At 32.6% G+C, this 18,970-nt stretch overlaps 1 protein-coding gene across 1 annotated transcript in view; it reads left to right on the top strand.

The window, feature by feature from the left end:
- The first annotated feature begins 2,033 nt into the window (after positions 1-2,033).
- The window catches only part of LOC110027848 (HBS1-like protein), a 56,096-nt gene continuing 39,159 nt past the window's right edge, over positions 2,034-18,970 (top strand). The window contains exons 1-3 of the mRNA XM_020729458.1: positions 2,034-2,233; positions 3,376-3,439; positions 17,072-17,190. Coding sequence (XP_020585117.1) covers positions 17,076-17,190 — 115 coding nt within the window. The 5' untranslated portion in view covers positions 2,034-2,233; positions 3,376-3,439; positions 17,072-17,075. The remainder of the gene's footprint in view (positions 2,234-3,375; positions 3,440-17,071; positions 17,191-18,970) is intronic.

Raw genomic sequence — 18,970 nt, 5'->3', positions numbered from 1 at the left:
AGAGAGAGAGAGAGAGAGAGAGAGAGAGAGAGAGAGTAGATTGTAAGAAAGTCACATTTTTACCCTAAGTCTTAGACATTCATAATATAATAAAAAAGTGTAAGAGAGCTTCAATATATTAAAGGTAATAAATATGATTACATTGCATGCTAATTAGTTGATATTATCTAAAAAAATATTTTAAAAAATTGAAAAGGCAAAATAGCATATAGATAAAGCCTCGTATATGCTTCTCATTGGATCTCTTAGTATGAAATGATCTGCACAAGACTAAATATTGCTTAAGGAACGAGGATATTCAATTAATAAAGATCAAACTATAAAATATAACACTAAAAAAATGTGAATGAATATTATATTATTTGAAGATGGAATCAACCATTTATTTAAAATTTAAAAGAAATAACTTAAAATTATAAAGTTGCATCAACTCAAATCTAATAGGATAACTAGACATTAAAAGAAGTATCATCATATATGTTTACAAATTAGGTGATATTGCCATCTATTAGGTGTCATAGCCTTAGAAGATAGTCACACTGTCAACTATAAATGATGAACGCATAACATTCATTGAAACCAATATATGTTTAATTTGACTGAAATGTTTTATGAAAAAATTGAACCAATTTCATAAAGAAATCACTCTTTTTTTTTCTATAGCGATCATCATCACCTTCAACCCTATTTCTTCGCATCCATCAACCTTTCTTCCTCTTTTGATTTTACTTTTAGCTTCACTATTGCTAGCTCTACAACTTCCTTCTTCATCTTTAAAGCCAACTCAAACTTTTCTTTACTCTTGGAAGCCATGGGTGCTCAAGGAAGATAAAAAAGTTGTAGATGTGGAATGTTGTTATGCTTGAGAATGCACGTCTATTTTACCTCATTAATGCTTTATAAATAGACATTGGGGAGTAAAAATGAGAGATATGATGGCTAGTTATTCCTACTTTATCAAATGACTTGTTTTTCGTACTTCATCAAAGACAACCCATTTGGCACATTAATTTGAGCATCATGTCCGGCTAGGCTTTTTGAAAATCCGAGCAATCTATATTAGATTAGATCAAACTATTCCATGGTCATTTGCTCATATCATCAATTTGATTGTCCTGAAAAAGTATTGACTAAAGCTATTAACTTGACTTGACATTGATGTTCATTAGATGATATGACTGCAAATCATCATAAGATAATGAGTTGCACGTGATACTAAGAGCCTGTTTGGGAAACTTTAGTCAGCTTTGCATTTTAAACAGCCACCACATCTATGTTTGGGGAATCACTTTCGTGCAACTTTTTAGAAATTTTTGGTAATGGGAAACTATTTTTTTCAACCCGACTTGTTAAAATGTGACTGCTATAAAAAAACTGCTATACGATTTTTTGGAAAAAAAATCTATAATTATAAATATCATGACAGTTTTCTAAGAAGCCGTCTTCTCCACCACAACTTTACAACCACCCTTTTTAAAAAGATGTAGCAATCCCAAACACCCCCAAAAGGTAGTGCAATTCATATCCTACAATTTTCATTCTCTCAATTTCTATTGACACATAAGAGATAATGAGGATGTCTTGAAAAATCTACAAAAGCGAGGGAGTGTAACTATAATATGGATTAAGTTGTCAGTTCAATTCCCATGTTCTAAGTTCAATTCACCACCACAAAGGCTCCATGTTGAATCTCATCCACCCAATGAGAATCATGGATGAAGAGACTCTAGTTTATGTTAATGATTTTTGAGTTCGAACAATCATGATTTTATGTCAATTTTATTGCTGCTTATCTTACATGAACCATATTATTTGTTGTTCTCAAACCTCATTAGTGTCTCAAACTATTACTTCACAACTACTAGTGTCCTATTTATTTCTTTTAAAAAAGACTTGGCTGCGGACTTCCTTTGCCTATTCTTCTACTATATTGGTGGTCGTCGGCCGCTAATAATATAGCTGGAAAATTAAATTTTTTCTCGTACTTTGTGAACCAGCGCAAGGCCATGAATTCAGGATTCAATTTCGATCACTCTTTATTTCTTCCGGTCTGGCCGGCAGGAGTCGACTCGGCTCACTCCCATCATTCACTGGGCGGGTCATTCTGACCCGTTAACTCCTTGCTTTCGGGACGTGGGAGCAGACCGAACACTCGCCTGCGCAAGTGGGAGAGCGAGAGCTGGCGGGAGGGAACTGCATGCGGTTCAGTGTGATGAGGAGTATTCGAATTCCGGTGATTCCCAGCGTACTGGATTCGCTGATTGAGAGAGGAACTGATGCCCTAGCTTCTCTTTTGTTTGACTTTCTATTTGATTAAAATTTGTCCGTGTTTATGTCAGGATCCTACCAGCAAGACCTGAAAAGATTGCTATTAGGGTTCTGACATCACGAGAACAAATCTGAATCCAATACTTTCATATCCATTTCATTCTTAACTCTTAGCCCTCCCGCCTCTTGATATAGCAGGAGGCCGCCGGGGAGCTTTTACATTCATTTAGCATCATCCTTTCATCTTCTTGCTCAAGAGTTCGGATGCCTTGCCGAACTATTAGAAAATTCATTATTTCTGTCAATTTAATGTGTAAAGCACAAATATTGAATTATTACACTTATATCATGATACTGTTATTAACAAAAATATCAACTTTCATTCTTAAATTGTTTTTGGGAAATTTGAAAATTTGATTATATCACATGCGAATGCATGAGTTTTATAATTTACTTTATATTCTTTGATTCTTGTTTTTCAAATGTGGAGGATTTCAGGGGTACGAAAATATGAGGAACTTTTAAGAAATTTTGAGAGAAAATTGTTCGTGGTTAGTTTTGGAGGGCATCTTAACTAGCATTACATGTCTTGAAAGGAAAAATTTTCTCAGATTAGTTTAAGAAAAAAAGTTAAAAGTTCAAATTATTTCATCAAAGTTCTCAGTAAATTATACCATGTTATTCGTAACTATTTAATTGGCATGCTATAGGGAATCTATTATTTACAGATGCACTTCTTATGTTTATTAACCTAATTATTCTAATATAATTATGTTTTTAATAAAAGAATGATTTTGGTATTAAATGTTGATTCTAGGAATATGGCTGTTTAAAATGATTTTAGTGACCTCATGGCTTTACGAATAATTTATCCATTTAAGAATTTCCCACATGGCATTCTATAAGTTGATAACATCAACTAGTTTATGCATCTAAAGTTTGGCACTTTATTTTAGTGACCTCATGAAAAACTTTGCTTTTAGGGATGATTAGTTTGTTAATGATAGTGGCGTAATGGTCTGTATTATTATGCCTACTAGGGCTTCAAACCGATTATTTTCACGTTTTTTTCTGGAGATTATTTTTGACTTGGTTGTTTGATTGAAGGTTTGTGAATGCCGCGATAATTGGAGTTGACGTTGATGAGCGAATAGTCTTTCTTCCTTTTGGGGTTAGTCAAATTAATTATACGAGTTTCCATTTCTTGTGTATTATTTTGTACTCGGATGTTATAAAATTGGCTTGCTACATTTGCAGTGTGACATTATTATTATTATTATTTATGTCTGTTTAAAATTTCCATATTGTTTATTTGATTCTTGAAGTATTTTGTATTCAGTAAGCATGCTTGTATTATCCAAAATGCAGCAAATTACTCCACTAGCAATGCAAGTGAAAAATAACTCTGGCAAGTAGCGAACAAAAAGAGCCACCCTCTAGCAAAAAGATAATGCACCCTAAGGCCATAATGTTGGCAAGTTAACAAGTCATGATTTACAGACTTGATACAATAAATACCTTGTTACCTCACAGTAAGAAATCTATGAAACTGTGATTCACCTCATAAGTGATACTAACCCAAACATTCAACAATGAAACCAATAGCTTATAGGAAAGGAATTTGTTTAACCCAGGTGACTAAGAAGATTCAAAGGGCAACCCTCACATGAAAAGATCTTAGCATTAATCTTTTTAAATTATTCCTTAAATCTTTGTAGTTTTTTTTCAGAAGCTTAGTGGCAGAAATATATCCCAAGATATTTCAAGATTTAATTTTCAAATGAAATACGGATCAATTGAAGCACATCCTTTTGTTCTTCCTAGAACTAGATGAGCTTAAATTAAAATTAATGTTAAATACTCTATAACTCATGGCCATCAAAGAGATTAGCCCTTCCGAACAATGGACAAACATATGCAAGTTATATGTAAAAACGAGATGAGCTAAGACTTGGATCATAAGAGAAATACCCCTCAAAACTTTCTACAAAATAATTATCTTTCAACATGATGTACAAAACCTCCAATGAAAGATGAAAATATAAGGGTACGGGACACCTGTTTCACAATTTTATAGTTTGGCAAAAACAAAGAGTGATAACCATGCAGAAGCATGAAAACTAAGGAAAACAATTACCAACTCAGTCTTCACCAATCATTGGTGAAGGAAATCAAACATATAGAAAACCTCTAGGAAAGATTCCATTAGATCATAGAACCCACATTGTTGTAGTTTTACTGTGCTTTTCAATTATTGATGATGTGGTTAGATGTTCTTTTTTATTTACTTGGGCTTCTTTGGGATCACTTCTATTTTATGTTTTTGTTTTTGCTTCTATTTTAAAAATATGTTTGTTTTAGTGTTTTTTTTGCATGTTTTTTTTTTCTAAAAATAAATTAGCTTGTTTTACAAATATTCAAAACATCTAGAAGTTGTTTTGAGCATTTACAAAAATAGCTGAACATGTTATATCAAACCAAACATGTTTTTTAAAATCAAAACAAAAACAAAAAAAAAAAAAAAGAAAAAAAAGAAAAAAAAATTAGAAGTGATCCCAAACAGTTCCTTAAATTTTAGGAAAAGGCCCTTTAGATCATAAAACTAACATTGTTGCAGTTTTTGTCTACTTTTCAATTATTGATGATCTACATATATATAGGTTTAATTTATTTATATTTTTGATTTAGCAGGAATAGCCAAAATTTATATAATTTCTTAGTTTCATGAGGATTACAATGTAATAAGCCTTAGGGTTAGTTTTAGCTTCTAGTTTTCAAGCTATTTCCTTAAATTGCCTAGCTCTTTTATTCTTTATTAAAATCATAAAGATTACCAATTTATGGTTACAACAACAACAACAACAAAACTTTTATCCCACTAAGTGGGGTTGGCTACATGAATCCATTTTCTCCATTGCGTCCCATTTAGTGTCAAACCAATTTATGGTTAGTTGAATGAAAAAATTATTGCGTTATTGTATATTTATTTTTTGAGGTTTTAATAGTTTAGAAAGTTTATGGAATTAACTAACAAGAATTGAAGAGAATTAGTTTAGTATTTTATTACAAAATTTTTGCAATATTTATTCAATCTTAGAAGAGTTTCTAATAAAAACATATAATACTTAGAAAATAATTACAAAATAATTGCAACAATTATTTGATTGATGACTAATTAGAATAATAATTACATAATAATCATAATAGTTCATTTATTGATGATTAGGAAGTAGGAATCCCATCGATCAATCAGGTGCAAATGAATAAGTAAAAAAAGAGTGTAAAATTCTTGGTGTTTGTGGGCCTTAACTGATAGGAATTATGTAGGCATTTCACACTCCCATTAAGTGAATTGATTCATGTCATTCATTCTAAGCTTGCTTGATAATTTTTGAATGACTGTCCCTAACAGTTCTTTGATGAAAAGACTAAAAAGTTGGACATTTGTAGTTATGAATGGAGTGCATATTAGATAACTGTCAAGTTTTTTTTATATAAAATATTTATCAACCTCAATATGCTCTGTAAAATCATGTTGTAGATGATTGTAATATTGATGGTTGACATTACTATAATGTAACCTTATAAGACTTCTCCATTAAATTTTAAATTTTTTGGGATAACTTTTTATCATAGTTAATTGCATATTTTCAATTTCATGGAACTTTATTTGTTTTTTGTTTTAAATTTTGTTGTCACATTTTAATTTCTCATTTCTTCAAGTCATGAGGCTAGTTTTTAAGAATGTGTGATATTCTCAAATTTACTTTTAGTCAATCATAGAGCTTGCATGATCTACATTTGTGTATGTTTCATTTATCAAATCTTCTCTCTTTTTAATAAAATTCCTTTTGCTAGGGTTCTCTTGAAATATTTTAGACTTTTATATATTGTTATACAGTGTGATTATTTAAGATTGTGCATGAACTGATTCATTCTATTAACAAAGTACGTAATTATTGGTTAGTGTGTAATTAGTAGAAAAATATTTTTACTAATTTTTGACTTAAGATTTTTTGAACTATTGTATTTTCTTGGACATCTTCAAGTTACATTTTATCGACCTTTTTTTAACAAGGCTTATATATTTTTTTTGTGATGTATGGATTTTATGTTAATAATGTACAACTTTAATTTGAGATAAGTATTTTGGCTTTTTCTAATTATTTGGATTCTAAGTTCTTGGAGCAATATTTGCATTATATCCTAGAAAATTCGAAAGTGCCACAAAATGATTATGCATAGATTATTAGGATTAGAAAGCTGATCACATACACATTGAGCATCTTTCACTTGTTTTTTACAACAATTTTCAACATCAAATAGGTAGAGACCAACACTTTCATTTGCATTTTCAATCATCTTCTTTGAGTCTTCATCTTGAAATGCAAGGTAAGATGAGAAAAAAATTGTAATATGATTTGTATATTTATTAATTTTATTGATTGATAGTAATTTATAGGAAATATTAGGAGCAGATGATTAAATAGTGAGCTTTTTGAGGAAAATTTCCCCAGTGCCGACCACTTTGGATATTGAATCATCCACAATACTTACATATAGTTTTCAGGACAAGGATGCTGTATCTGAAACAATGAGGCAGTCCTTATCATTTTGATATCATGCTCTTGAGTCTAGAATCAAACTTTGATGTTCAATTTTGTTACGAAGGGCATTCAAAGCAATATGCTTTTATGCAATGAAACCTGTGCTGACTTCAGGAACTGTAGGAATTGGTTTGACCAAACATTTTTTGTGACGTGTCCAATTATACTTGGTTGAAAGTTTTATATTATAGTTTTGGTTTATCACCATTGGTGACAGAGAAGCCTAGTCCTTCGATGTTTAGAATTTGCTTGCTAGGCTTCTAGTCAACATAAAGCTTTAGCATTTTTCTTTTGTGTTTGTTGAATTGTGGCAATGATCGTGCCAAGGCCTAATTTTTAGAGGGCAATTAGCATTAGAAAAATTATCTCTTGTAATGTTTACCGAGCCCTCTAGGATAGTTGACATATGTTTACTTTTTGATGTCTGATCATGTATTTCTTGCGATTTTCTTCTCTACGGACTTTAGAGAGGACTTCTCTGATAGAAGGTAAGATCTTTATCCCAAAAAGAAAAAGAGACAAAGACTTCATTTTTCTTAATAATCTTCTGGATTTTTGATCATTTGGGCATTCCATTTTGGTTTTTAGATTGTTTTTTTGTTGTTGCTAATACCGAGTGATGACATTGTAGTATTGGATTGCACTAAGCTGATCTTATTGAAAATCATGCAGTGCATTTTTTATTTCAAGAAGTTCCATGTAAATTTCTTGTGTGGCTTTCCAGATTTCTTTTGCAGTTCCACAGAGTATTAAATTCCATCCAAATTTATTATCCATACTATTTATTAGTCAGTTAGCTCTTATTCTAAATATTTTATTTTAATTAGGTGGGATATGGTGATATATTCATCCTTTCTTTGTTTGATTTATGAATATTATTGATTTTGTACATTGAAGGAGATTTAGCCATTCACTTGGTGCCCAATGTTAGAAAGATTGGTAGAATTTTCTGGGCGCTTTTGCTATTATGAATTATTGATTTACTATTCAAGGTGGATTCAAAACTGTAGCTTCTATTAGAAGATAATGCTTTTTCAACTATAATTAGGTTAAACCAGAAAGGTAGAATCAGAGAATGGCTTTACCACGACAACAACATTAACAACAAAAACAACAGAAAGCCTTTAGTCCACTTAGTGGGGTCGTCTACATGAATCCTTTTTCTTCGGTGTGTCCTAATGAGTGTCATATTTTCATTTAAATATAATAAATTAAGATCAGTTTTTATGCAAGATGCCCAAGTCTTTTTAGGTCTACTTTTGCCTTTATTAACATTAGTCAAATCTAAAAAAATTACTTTTCTAACAAGATCATCAGACGATCAATATTTAATGTGACCAAACCATCTATGAAGACTCTCTGAAATTTTTTTTGTCACCTGAGCTACTCCAACCCTTTCATGGATATATTTATTTCACATTTTCTCGGAGTATAAAGCCACTCATCCACTTGAGCATTTGCATCCCATCAACACGTAACTTATTTTATGCTTATCTTTTACAGACCAGCATTCTGTGCTGTAAAGCATTGCAGGTCTCACCACCATCTTATAATTTTTTTTTTAAGTTGTAGTTTTCTATCTCTTAATAGGGCCAATGCATTCCTTCACTTCAACCATCCTACTTGAATTCTACTAATAACCTCTCCATCTACATTACCATCACTTTGAACAATAGACTCGATATATCTAAAATGTTTACTCATTTTAATGACTAGATCACCAATTGTTATAACCCACCGCTAGATCTACTACTATTAAAATTATATTCCATATATTCAATTTCAGATCTACTCAACGAAAGCCTCAAGATTCCAAAATCGACCTTCATAAATCAAGTTTTTCCTGAACTCTCTCTCTAGTCTCATCCACAAGAAGGATATGAGCAACGAAAAACATACACCAAAGTACACCCTCTTTTTAATGTCCTGTAAGAGCATCCATAACTAATAAAAATAAAGAATTGCTCTGATACCATGTAAAATAATTGAAGAATAACAAGATTATGAAAAATTTTCTTTGTCGAATAAACAGGAAGAAAAACACACTTGTATAAAGGGATACAAAGCCACTCCTTTACTGCAGGAGGCAACTGAAAAAATTGAACTGGAAAGAACATAACAGAGACATGAAAGGCATATAAATTAGAAAAATCTGACAACTAGCATGTTGCTTATTTGAAACTCTTTTGGAAGAAATAATTGAAGGAAAACGTGAGAAAAATTTCTCTTATTCCTTAATTTTCAAATTACAACTCTTTTTATTATATAAAGAGTAAACTTTGGGGCAAACATAATTCCTACTTTTACAACTTATCAAAGATACAACAAACACATAAGGAAAGAACTGCAAACATAATAATAAAGAAATAAATGAGGATAAATCTAAATAAGAAACATAATTCAACACTCTCCCTCAATCTGGGTCATATATGTTGTAGAGACCCAACTTGGAGCTAGAGATTTCGTGAAGATATTAGGAACTTGTAGATGGGTTGATATGTAATTTAAGGGAATAACACCTTCATTAGCCTTTTCATAGATAAATTATCTATCACTTTCAATACTACTATTAAAATTATGTTCAATGTATTCAATTTTAGATCTACTCAACGAAAGTTTTAAGATTCCAAAGTTGACCTTCATAAATCAAGTTTTTCTTGAACTCTTTCTTTAGTTTTATCAACAAGAAGGATATCATCAACAAAAAACATACACCAAAGTACATTCTCTTGTAAATGTCCAGTAAGAATATCCATAACTAAAAGAAATAAAGAATCAGACTGATACCATGTAAAATAATTGAAGAATAACAAGATTATGGAAATTTTTTTTCATCTAATAAACGGGAAGAAAAACACACTTGTATAAAGGGATACAAAGCCACTCCTTTACTGTAGGAGGACACTGAAAAGATTGAACTCGAAAGAACATAACATAATCATGAAAGAAATATAAATTAGAAAAAATTAACAACTAGCATGTTGTTTTTTTGAAACTCTTTTGGAAGAAATAACTAAATGAAAGCATGAGAGAAAAAATTCTCGTATTCCTTAATTTTCAAATTACAACTCTTCTCATTATATTGAGTAAACTTTTGGGCAAACATAATTCCTATTGTTACACCTTATCAAAGATACAACAAACACATAAGGAAAGGACTAAAAACATAAAAATAGAGAAATAAATAAGGATAAATCTAAATTGGAAATATATAATTCCATACTCCCCCTCAAGCTGGGTTGTACATGTTGTAGAAATTCAGCTTGGTGTTCAAATCCAGGAAGCTGCCCGGAGGGTCATATATGTTGTTTCATTATATGTTGGAAAAGGGTGCTCAATGTTAAGTACATATATTATCACTTAATCATATATTATTCTCTCATTATATGACCCATTTTATCTATATGTTTTGTACTTAACATTGAGATCCTTTTGCATCTAACCGATCTTTTATTTGGAAGAAACTTTGTATGGGTCCGCGTGCTATTTAGCTTTCTTTTTGAAGGTGACTGTAGTTTTTTAAAAAGATGGTTGTAAAGCTGTGGGGGAGAAAAAAACTTCTTAGAAAGCTATAATGAGAATTATAAATATATAATTTTTCAAAAAAATCAAACAATTTTCATACAACAACTGCTTTTTAATATTTCAGGTTGAAAAAAATAGCTTCCCACCATATAAATTTATAGAAAATAATAAAAAATTGGTTTCCCAAACAAAACTATGCTGACAGTTTGAAATGTAAAGCCGACAGAAAACTACCCCAAATAGACCCTAAGTGCTTGGATCTCTTCTTCAACCATATTTTTTCATTCTAGCCTTTGTAGTGCTTCATGAATCAACTTGGGTATCTGCACACTGTCAAGTTAGATACAAAGGTTTTGTAAGTTGGCGATAACTTTTCATTGACAACATACTGATGGATATGATAATTTGTGCAATTTTTTCTATCTTCAATGTTGGATTCCACTTCCCTTGGAACCTAAGAGGTGGATGAATTCAGGTTTGATTATGGACAATCTTGTGGTTACATAGTCTTTATCCCGCTCAATGGATTTCTTTCTCCTTGTATACACTTGGCTTCTTATTTTTAAACTTTGGTTGGATGTTCTCAATTGGAGGATCTTGGGAAGCAAAATGGTTAAAGGAAAGGAAAATATGTTGCGATGACTCCAAATCATTATGGGTATCTATAGTAGTATGGGGAAGCAAAATAAGTTTTTATGACTCTAGGCTGGTATGGGTGTCTAGAGTGGAGTCACAAGTTTGATATTCACCTGAACCCTCCCTCTGATTATCATATTTAGGATAATTAGATTGGTTTTTAGAAAATGTAACATTCATGGAGTTATATTATTTTTTTTCGTAATGAGAGAATAACACTCGTATCCATTTTTGTTAGAAACATACCCCATGAAGTTACATTTGCTGCATTTTGGGTTAAGTTTTATGCGGTTTGATTGGTGAATGTGAACAAAAGGAACACAACCAAATATTTTTAAAGGAAGATTGGATGATAAGACTCTGATATGAGGGTATTTTTCCATCACAATATCGAGAAGGGCTTTAAATCTGAGAACCTTACTTAGCATTATGTTAATGAGATAGATTGATGTGAGCATGACATCTCCCCATAAATATTTTGGGACCTCAAGCAGATGTTTGTTCTTCCTCTCAGCTATCACATTCTATTGAGAAGTTTCAACACAGGAATTCATAGGATGATACCATTCTTTGCAAGGTAGGATCCAATGATAGTGTTAAAGTATTCATTTTTATTATCAATATTGAGAATCCGAATTTTACATTGGAATTGAGTGAAAGCTATGTTATAGGACTAAAAAATTTGTGCAGTTTCAGATTTTTTCTTCATGAAGAATATACAACTAGTGTTCATCAATAAAAGAGACAAATCACTAGCTTCATTGATGGTTTTCAATTTTGATGATCCCCAAATATCACTGTAAATGATAGAGAATGGTTGTGAGACCTTGTACTGAGATAAATGAGGCATGTCGAGTATGTTTAGCCTATCGATAGGCTTTACACTAATAAAACTCATGTTTTTTATTAATGAGAAGATAAATATATAGATTTGCAACATAAAAAAAATTGTGATGACCCAAACGACAATGTCATAACAAAACTTGACTCTCAACAGACTCGGACACGTCGGACTCGGGAATAACAGACTTAGAAACATGGGAAGAAGTTGGTGAAGAAGACACTCATGGATTAAGAATATAACTTCTCTTGAGCAATTATAGAACTTGATGCAAACAACACTACCAATCACTTCGCCCAAATCCATCAGCTGAAATTCATCATGAGTTAGAGTGAAATTTAGTAACTTAGTTCAAGTCATAAGTAATCTTACTAATTGAAAATAAGTTGCAATCTAATTGACAAACATATAGCATAGAAGAGAGCTGAATTTCCTTGGAGACTTTCCCTTCTCATTTATGAACAATCCAAAGGTGATCCATCAGAAAGTCTTACAAATTTGGAGCAATTGAATTTATTGTAGTCGGTGAGATCATGAATATCTCCTGTCATGTGATTATAAGCATCTAAATCTATTATCCAAGGTTGAAATATCTTTCTTAGCGAGATAGGAGGACATTATATATTGATGTATCATTAAGCTAGTGGGTTCCTCAGTTGTGCTCAAAAGTAGTTTCAACACTTCCAGTTGTTCCTTAGTGAAAGGACTAGGTTCAGTTAACTCTTCAGAAACTGTGGCAGTATAGGCTTTGCAGTCTTGGTCTTTCCTCCATTACCTCAGTTTCCAATGCAGGTTTTCCATGTAGTTTTCAACACTTGTCCTTTGTGTGACCAAATTTTTTGCAATGTTCACATCTAGGACGATTCTTCTTTGTTTTTGACTCATTAGAAGAGCTGTGTGAATTCAAAGCAGAACTTGCAGTGCTAACTGAATACACACTTCCGACCATCATTATCTTCTTCATGCTTTCCTCTCTTCTAACTTCAACAAAAGTTTCCTTAGTAGTAGTGTGCTTCATCCCCGTAATTCTTCCTTCGACCTCTTCTAAGTTGTTATTAGACTCAATAAGAACTTGATCATCCTCTTCTTTTCCACTATTATTTTATACATCATTGCATCTTGAAGACACTTCCATACATATTTATCATACATCTAATTATAACTAATATCTGGATAGTATGTTAAAGTATTGAGTAACACCCAACTCTTTCTGTCAGAGCTCATGTAGTTTTGTCTTAATCTCAAACAATTCTCCAGTGTATTTTGTATTAGATAAATTTTAATGAGCTGCTTCTCAAATCTCCCTCGTTGTCTTGTAAAGAAAGAAATTTTCTCCAACTTTTGTGGTCATAGTTTTGATCAACCTAGCCATGGCTGAGTCTTCCATGAGCGATGATTAGGATCAGTGAGCTCAGAGACTGTGCGGTCTCCCATAAGGTTTTCCTATCTCCCTTTCCACAAATGTACATAAACACTGATTAGGACCATCGAGGGAAGTTATGACCGTTTAGTTTATGATTTCTGATAAAGGTAAATTTGTAGGGCTGGTTGGACAAAATTTCTGTCTCTGAGTTAGAATTAAGTTTCGAGTTAGAGCCAGACATATTCATTCTGTAAGATCCATACTTTGTCATCAAACCTCTGCAAGTTTCAGGCGGGAAAAAATGATATATGCTTCTTGTCAGAGGGATGGTCTGCAATACATTTTGTTATTGCAGGGAGGATTCCGACGGAGAGCCTGTGGGAAATCACCAGAGACTAGGCGGCAGTGGAGGGCCGACGAATGAGGGTTGTCGTAAAGACAACAACAGGGGCCGACAAAAGGGTTGTAGATGCGTGGTTGCAGGGCTTCCCAACCAGCTAGCAAGCTGTTCCACGATCCCACAACTGAATGTCAAACTTGAGATGATCCAATCCAATCACCAACTTGAGGCAATCAAGTAGAGGAAGCAACAGAGGTGTTTGGACCATGGGAAGGTAGCGATAGATGCGTTCGAACTATCCCAACGACAAAAATGTAGGGAAGGTAGCAGGGATCAAGCCGTTTGAACACAAGGATGACAGACTTTTGAACAGGAAGCAGGGACGATAACGAAAATTTGGGTTTAGGCTCTAATACCATGAAGGAAAACGTGAGAAAGAGAATCTTATTAATTCTTAATCTTTAAATTAAAACTCCTGTCATTATATAGAGGGTAAACTCTAGGGCAAACACAATTCCTACCGTTACAGTTTACGAAAGATACAACAAACACATAAGGAAAAAACTACAAACATAATAATAGAGAAATAAATGAGGATAAATCTAAATAGGAAACATATAATTTACAAATTCTTACACCTGTTGGAGAAACACATAAGGAAACACATAATTTACAAATTCTTACACCTGTTGGAACTAATTATGATGTAAGGGATCATTAAAATCAATTCAGGAAATCTCTGATTTAATGTAGGAGCAACAAATGGAAATGCGATAGTTTATGAGGATTGAAAATCTGAAGATTCTTGGAAACAACATATTTGGAAGGAAAAATGTCCATGTGATCTCAGGATTGGTAGGATTAGAATTGGAAGGCTGCATGTTAATGTGAATTTTAGAACTTAATCGAGGAATTAAATTTTGTAGGAAAAAAATAGCTAGATTTTCACATGCATTCAACATTTTCTTACTTTTTTTTTGCTCATACCTTTTGTGATTTCTACAATTTTGCACTTTCTACACTAAATTCTTTCATTTTCTCACCTTTTCGCACCCTTGTATCTTATACGGTACATTTTATTTTCATCATCGAAGTGAAGAATACAAAAGAATTACTTTTTATGTTTGTTCCCTCTTCGTCCACCTTGTCTGCCTAGTTTTTCTCTTATTTATTCAACTTTTAAAATTTCATCAGCCTTCCCTTAAATTTCCTACTAATTTATCTAATGGGCCTTTACATAACTTGGGCACCCAATTCTTATGTATTAATATATGAACCATCCAACCTTCAATTTTTACTTACACACCACCCAATTCCTATGTTTTCGGCATAGGCTGCGTGGCCTGTAGGTAAAAAATTATGTTTAGGTGTTTGATGTGTTAATACAAAGGAATTGGGTGGTAGGTATGTAAATCTCCGTTTATTTAAATATGGGTTTTGGTCAAAATTTTTAATTTTAATTCAAATATGAATTATGGGTTGTCTATTTTTCCAAAAGTTCTCAACTATCTTCTAAATTTTTATAACAAACAATTAAAAATTTATAGTTTAAATTTAAATTTTGGATTACATTCAACTCGATGAACATTTTTAAATTTCCTTCGCTAAAGCCCAATCCAATTCAATTATATCATAGTCCGTATCCTTTTTCACTCTTATACATCCCCAAAACTAGTTGTCACCAAATTCCTAAGTTAAATTTAAACCAAATCATACTAAGTTCAAGCTAAAATTTACTGCGGTTTGAATTTGATCTTAGTTTTTTTTAATTTTAATTTTGATATATTAATTATTTATTTTTTGAGCTAAGTTGAATTTGTGGACTTGTTTTGGGGATGGTTAAGGACCCACAAAAAATTACTATGCTTTGAATTTAGGTGAAGATGAATGCTTGGCTGATTTGGTTAGTGAGTGGTTAATGTTCAAATAGGATGAAGATCATAATGGAATTGAATTGATATAGCACTAATTTAGTGGAGTGACTTTATGAATTGGCTAAAGCTTCGACTTAAAGTTTGGGTAGTCGAGAGATTTTAGGAGATTGTTTGGGGATTTAGATGAGGTGGTAGATTACATTTGAATAACTTAAAATTACATTTGAATAACTTTTTGAAACGATTGAGCATTGGTTGAGAAGTCTAGGAAATGAGGGGAGAGAGAGAGGGATGGGGCAGTCAAATAGAGAAAATGCATGAAAGTATTATTTTTTGTGTTTTGTACATGACTAGTAAAGGAAAAATGCTTGGCTTTGTATGATATAGTTGGATGCGCAAAGAAAATGACATGTAGGGGTTTGATATGGGTTTAAAACTATTAGTATTGGGAAAATAAGTCCAAAAACAATTTGACTTGGGTTATACAACAAAATTGTAGATTCAATAGGAAATTGATTGAAAAAAGATGCTGAACCCTTAATCCTCGAGCTATTGATGATGATCTCTTTAAACATCTGAATTGCTGAATTCACAAGGCAGTTGTGTAGCACACTTGACATAGTGGTTTTGTGCTTTGTTTCCAACCACGAGGTCTTGCGTTCAAAGCCTAGCATATTTGAATGTGTGCCTGAGTCAAAATAAATAAATAAATAGATAGATAGATGGATAGGTAGATGGATAGATAGATAGATTAGGAAGGTAAAATGTAGGCTGCAGGATGTTCTATTTAACTCATCTTAAGTTGTTTTTTTTTTTCAAAGAGTAAGGGTTTATTTATAATAACAGCTTTACAACTAGCAGTTTAAACTGCTTTAAGGCTTAAAGTGTGATAATCTTTATGAAGAAAAGGCTATATTCTAATGAACCTAAAATATAAGTACCAGAAGAAAATCCAATATATCTTAATCGTCAACATTTAGATTTTACACAATAGATTGTAACACATATCTTACATGATCATTATGCACTATTTATATCAAAGAGATTTATGTAAGGCAAACCCTTACGCAGGAAGACTTGAGCAAATGTGCAATGCCAACGCCTGGTGTGATAGATCCCTTACTGTGGAGAAGCCATAATACATAAGAAAGGCTTGAGTTATGTTAATAGCGGCAAGCTTAATTATGTTTGTCCTGACCATAGGGACAATGACTTTGAGGCAAAGTTTATGCTTCAACATTTTCTCCAAGCCCTCAATGCCACGGATTATACCATTGGCATATCATAGCATGGAAATTCATTAGTTCTTCTTGTATTTGGCTTTTGGCACAGCCGCATGTTTTTGTTGTTATAGAACTGAAATTTGAGTTTCTATTTTCAAAGGCAGGATGCTGTAAATTTTCTACTAATAGTTTGTTATCTTATCTGTATCTTTGACCCTTCAAAGGTTTGTTTGGCTCAACTCTGCTATTTGTCTTATTTTTCTCAAAGAGCATGCTATAAATTTCTTGTTATTCATGCAGTTTGGATAGTAATTTTTCCCATTTGAAGTTGACTTTAAATATGCTCACAAGTTATTAGTTGGCAATGTCTTAGCTTTCATGATTATATTTTCAGCAATATGCCTCGCAAGACAAATTACAGGCCTGATTACGATGAAGACTACGATGATGATTATGATATTTATGATAACTATGATGGTTATGATGACAATGCACATGGACTTTATACTAAAGGTGATAGTTTCTTATACCATTCCTACTTTTTGAGTCTTTCTTTTTTTTACAATATTGTAAAATTAAAAGTTTGTTATCCTTCTAGGTTTTTTTTTGTATGCCATCTACATATCTATGACTTTTGGTTCCCTTGTCGTCAGTTTAGTTTATTTGTCGAGATACTAGTTAAGGGGTTTTTACATACGTAGCACATGAAAAACTGTTAGTTACGTATCTCACACATGAAACTTTAATATTATGCAACCCACACGTGAAACACGCTTAATACCTCATAAGATGCCTTGGTTTACGCTTCCATCTCTGAAGCCTCCGATTGAACTGTCTCTAACAAACTCCTCTTGGGACAGAGCTTGGGGAGAGGGACACATCGTCGACTTCAAGAACACGCTTTTGATAATGAGGTCTAATGTTGGCAATAGTGTGATCAAGAAAGAAGAAGAAAAATCGGGTTTGATCTGGAGAAGGAGATTGGCGAGGCTGCCATTAGAGGAATTGTAGTGAATATGATTGTAATCGAGCCGAGTCGAGCCAAGTATATCGTAGATTATATTTGGCTTAGTAATATTATAAGTTCATGTTTGGCTTGAGCTAGTGTCATCCATTCACATATATGTTCAAGTTTGGTTTGTTTAAATTTTCAATACTTAAATTTGACTTGTAATTGATTTATTTGTGATAGGAACGCACATTTAAACTTGTCAATAAACAAACTCGAACCAATATTTGAATTTTCAAATAAAATTTTCAATAAATGATTTTACAAATTTAAATAAATAAGCAGCAACAACAACAAAAACACGCCTTTATCCCACCAAGTGGGGTCGGCTACACGAATCATTTTCTCTATTACGTAATATTGAGTGTCTTATTTTCATTTAATTCTAATAGATTAAGAGTATTTTTATACAATTTGCTCAATTCTTTTTATGTTTACTTCTGTCTTTCTTAACATAAATCAAATCTAAAACATCTACTCTCCTAACATGATCATCAGATGGTCGGCGTTTAATGCGACCAAACCATCTAAGACATCTTTCTTTATCTTGTTCAACACTGAAGCTACACCACCCTATCACGGATATATTCATTTCCCATTTTGTCTAGTGTCAAGCCCCTCATCTACCTAAGCATTCTCATCTCAGCAACACTTAACTTTATTTTATGCTTCTCTTTTAAAGGCCAACATTCTACGCCATAGTGCATTGCAAGTCCATCTCCATCTTATATAATTTTCCTTTCAGTCTGAGCGGTATTTTTCTCACACAATAGGCCTGATGCATTCTTCCACTTCAACTAACCAACTTGAATTACCAACTTGAATTCTACAACTAACCAACTTGAATTCTACTAATAACATCCCTATCTATATCATCATCACTTTGAACTATAAACCCGAGATATCTAAAACGATCACATTTTTTAATGATTTGATCATTCATAATTACAACTCTACCACCAGAGCTACTAACTAAAATTACATTCCATATATTCAATTTTAGATCTACTCAAACCAAGGCTTTTAGACTCCAATGTAGACCTCTATAATTCAATTTCTTCCTAAACTCCTTTTATGGTCTTATGCACAAGAAGGATATCATCAGTGAAAAGCATACACCAAGTTACACCCTCCTGTAAATGTCCAATAAGAGCATCCATAACTAAAGCTAGGTACTGTCGCTATAGGCTTGTCGGCGCTTAAAAGGGGGAAAAGAGAGTTTTTAAATGTTTGAGGGTCGCCCGTAAGAAGCTGTGGGGCGGCCGGAGAGAAAATCCCGCGCGC

This window comes from Phalaenopsis equestris, unplaced genomic scaffold (genome assembly GCF_001263595.1).
Source record: "Phalaenopsis equestris unplaced genomic scaffold, ASM126359v1 Scaffold000455, whole genome shotgun sequence".
NCBI classification, from domain to species: Eukaryota; Viridiplantae; Streptophyta; class Magnoliopsida; order Asparagales; family Orchidaceae; genus Phalaenopsis; species Phalaenopsis equestris.
The sequence above is the reverse complement of the archived record's forward strand: the minus strand, read 5'-3'. Positions and strand labels throughout refer to the sequence as shown.